The following is a 3395-nucleotide window of genomic DNA, read 5'->3' on the forward strand; positions in this document are numbered from 1 at the left end:
GGGAAAGACGGGAATTCCTCCCAATGGGCTGCTTCTTAGTGCAGCAGCCAGTGCTGGGGGTATGGGGCCAGCAGCGGCCACCTTGGGGGCCCCATGAGCCGGCTCCCTGCCCCCTCTGGCCAGTCTCTCCGTCCCCCGCAGATGGCTCGCCCCTGTGCAGCCGCACCGTCCTCCACGTCCAGGCTCCCTCGGCCCTCACGGCAGAAGCTGCCCTCCGGTACTTGCATAAACCTAGAGTCCTCTCTCAACCCCTGTAGGTAGTTAACCACCTCTGACTCATTAACCAGTCTTTGTGTTAGCCTCTCCCCGTTCAAATGACTGGAGTGGGTTCTTCCCCTGACTGAACATACCAGTAACCCCCGCGGGGCCCTTGCTCGTCCCTCTGCCTGGAAGAGTCTTCACCTGGATGAGTAAATACTCAGACGTGGCAATCCACTGACCACTCGGCGTCCAGTCCTTCCTGTGGTTAAGCTGAAGCCCTGAGCAGCCTCCATCTTTTCTTTGAAACAAGAGGCACAGACCTGACCACTGGGCACCATCGCCTGCAACCAGATGAGCCCAGGACAGTGTGGGTGAGAGGCCTGCTTGTGATACAAGCCAGACCTTGACTCCAATTCTGTGTACCTGACTGAGAGCCGTGTCACCACTGCCTACAAGGCCCAGAAACAGGCCCAGATTCTCTGAGACCACGTGCTTCTACCCCTATGGTCCAAAAAAGTACTGCTTGAGTCCCTAGTATGTACCTGACACTGTTCTGGGCGCTGGGCAGATAGCAATGCTTGGCTCTGGTTCTTCCCTATGATGCCCCACCCGTCCCAGGAGTAACCCTTCTTCTAACAACACCAAGAATGCACTGGGTGAAGCCTCACCCACAGGCTAGAGTCTCCCCACAGCCCAGCTGAGGTTCTAAGGGGGGCTGCACAGGCCCTGCACACAGCCTGCACAAAGATGCCCCGCCTGGGGTGGGGGTCAAGGTGCATCTGGAGGCTTTGTGCCTGCGGGCGGGGGTGGGGTGCGGTGTGAGCCCAGCAAGGTCATGTATCTGTGAGAGTATGTGCGACGGAAGGTGCTAGGCCCAGCGCAGAGCCAGTGGGTCATTCAGGACGCTGAGCTGGCCTATGCAGGGGCTCCCTTATCCAGGGAGAAGGGGCAGAAGCAGCAGTGGCCTCGGTCCCTGGCACAAGCCACTTAGGCTGGGGCTGGGCCAGCTGCTGGAGAGAGCAAAGGAGAATTGTCTCCTGGGGTGGAAGAGAAGCACGCCTCCACAGACGCATTGAAGCTGAGACCACCCAGCTTCCGCTGGCTCCTGTACCAGGTGGGGCCCTGCTGTCAGTGTGCTCATTTTCTATGCTGGGCAACAGATTTCCACAAACTTAACAGCTTACAACAACACACTTGTATTATCCCACAGTTTCTGTGGGTCAGGAGCCCAGGCTGAGTCCTCTGCCATCTCCTGAAACTGCCATCCACGGCACACTGGGCTGTGTTCCCATCTGGGGGCTCGACTGGGGAAGAAGTCACTTCCAAGTTCATTTAAGTTGTGAGCAGAACTCGATTCCTTTGCGGTTGTAGGACTAATGCCGAAAGCTCAGCTTCTCTGCACGAGTGCCACATCGAGTCTCAGAGACAGAGTTTTGGGTGAAGCAGAAAAGAACAGCTTTATTGCTTTGCCAGGCAAAGGGGGACACGGTGGGCTCCTGCCTCGAAAACTGTGTCCCAACCCCAGAGGATTTGATGAGGGGTTTTATAACAATGGTTCCCAGCTGGGGTTCTGGCAGATGAGGGGGTGCGCAGGGTCTCAGGTGGTCGGTCTTCTAATCCTGACGAGCTGCTCTGGCGCCGATAGTCTCGCCTCAGGCTGCTCCTTCCTTGATGAGCAACTGTTCGAATCTGCCCTTTGGAACCCGGGGAAGGTCATGGAGGCTAGAACCTTGCCCACAAGAGATAGGGGACCGTAGGGCCTCTCTCGGTTTCAGGAATGAGGTCCCCGTTTTGCTGCTGGCCATCAGCTAGGGACCCCTCGCACCTCGAAGAGGACGCCTGCACTTCCTTGCCGTGCTCCTCCCCCCAAGGTCCCTCCCTTCAAAGCCAGTAAGGGGGAGTCTTCTACCTCACAGGCGTGACATCTGGTGGGTTAAAAGCAACTCACAGTTCCTGACTGAGCTCAAAAGGGAGGGATTAGGGCTTCCCTGGTGGCGCGGTGGTTGAGAGTCCGCCTGCCGATGCAGGGGACACGGGTTCATGCCCCGGTCCGGGAAGATCCCACATGCCGCGGAGCGGCTGGGCCCGTGAGCCGTGGCCGCTGAGCCTGCGCGTCCGGAGCCTGTGCTCCGCAACGGGAGAGGCCACAACAGTGAGAGGCCCGCGTACCGCAAAAACAAACAAACAAACAAAAAAAAGAATCTGATGAAGATTATGAACTCTATCCAGGGAAAAGCACATTCACCAATAAACATCTGGCAAATCATTTCCAAGAGTTTACCAACTTCCTACAGACTATCCACGGGCTTCAGTTTAACAATCCCTGGGGCTAAATGCCTTTTTTTTTCCCCCCAGTGGCTCTCTCTAGTTCTAAGTCTCCTTAGAAATGGAAACAGAAAAGTAGCAATTTCCATCCTTGTTAAAACATACCCCCAAGAATGGTGCTGACATATCCCTCACCACATGTTCTGATGGCCAGGATTCTGGAAAATCCCTGTGCTATGAAGATAAGCGATTTAGGCAAGAAAGCCCCATATAGCTGTTTCTTTGCCTCCCGAAAATGAAAGCTAATCATTTGTAGAATCTAATGGACCCTCTCCCCTCAGGTAATCTCTCTCCATCTTTCAATTCGTTCCATAAAATGTTTAGCAATTTGGAAATTCAGCTTTTGCTAAATTTAGTTGGAGCTGTTGTGTTGAATTTAAATAGACATGTTGTAAATAAAATCATTTTGAAATCTTTTTCTATCAGAACAACAATTGAGTAAAGTAGGAATTCTATAAAAGCATCGTTGTAAAATCTTTCAAAAGTATAACTTTTTCGAGCTCTATCACTGAAACTGATCCACAGGAAAATCACCAATTCAGACTCATGGAACAACTTGGTAATGCTGACCTTCAAAATAAAACTGTTATTTTTCCTGCTAAAATGGACTTATTCAGGAAACTGTACTTTGGAAGGAGCAAGTTACAGCAAAAGCCATAGGCAAATCCAATGAAGGAGAGGAATGAAACATTTATAAAGAAAAAGGAGGAAGTTGGGAAGGGTTGTTTTGAACAAAAGTCTTTTGAAGAAAAGTGAGAGTCCAAGGTGATGATGCATCGGTACTCACTGGCTGAGTTGCCGGGTTATTTCTTATAGGGGATGCAATGCATGTCTTTGCCTGTTGGGGGCTGTGACTGATGACTCTTTCC

General features: G+C 52.3%; 1 protein-coding gene across 1 annotated transcript in view; it reads left to right on the forward strand.

Moving 5' to 3' along the window:
* IL17RA (interleukin 17 receptor A) overlaps positions 1-3395 on the forward strand; it is a 31515-nt gene that overhangs the window by 6490 nt on the left and 21630 nt on the right. Inside the window, exon 3 of the mRNA XM_007469521.1 lies at positions 142-217. Within this exon, the coding sequence (XP_007469583.1) occupies positions 142-217 (76 nt within the window). The remainder of the gene's footprint in view (positions 1-141; positions 218-3395) is intronic.

This window comes from Lipotes vexillifer, unplaced genomic scaffold, assembly GCF_000442215.2.
Source record: "Lipotes vexillifer unplaced genomic scaffold, Lipotes_vexillifer_v1.1 scaffold395, whole genome shotgun sequence".
NCBI lineage: Eukaryota > Metazoa > Chordata > Mammalia > Artiodactyla > Lipotidae > Lipotes > Lipotes vexillifer.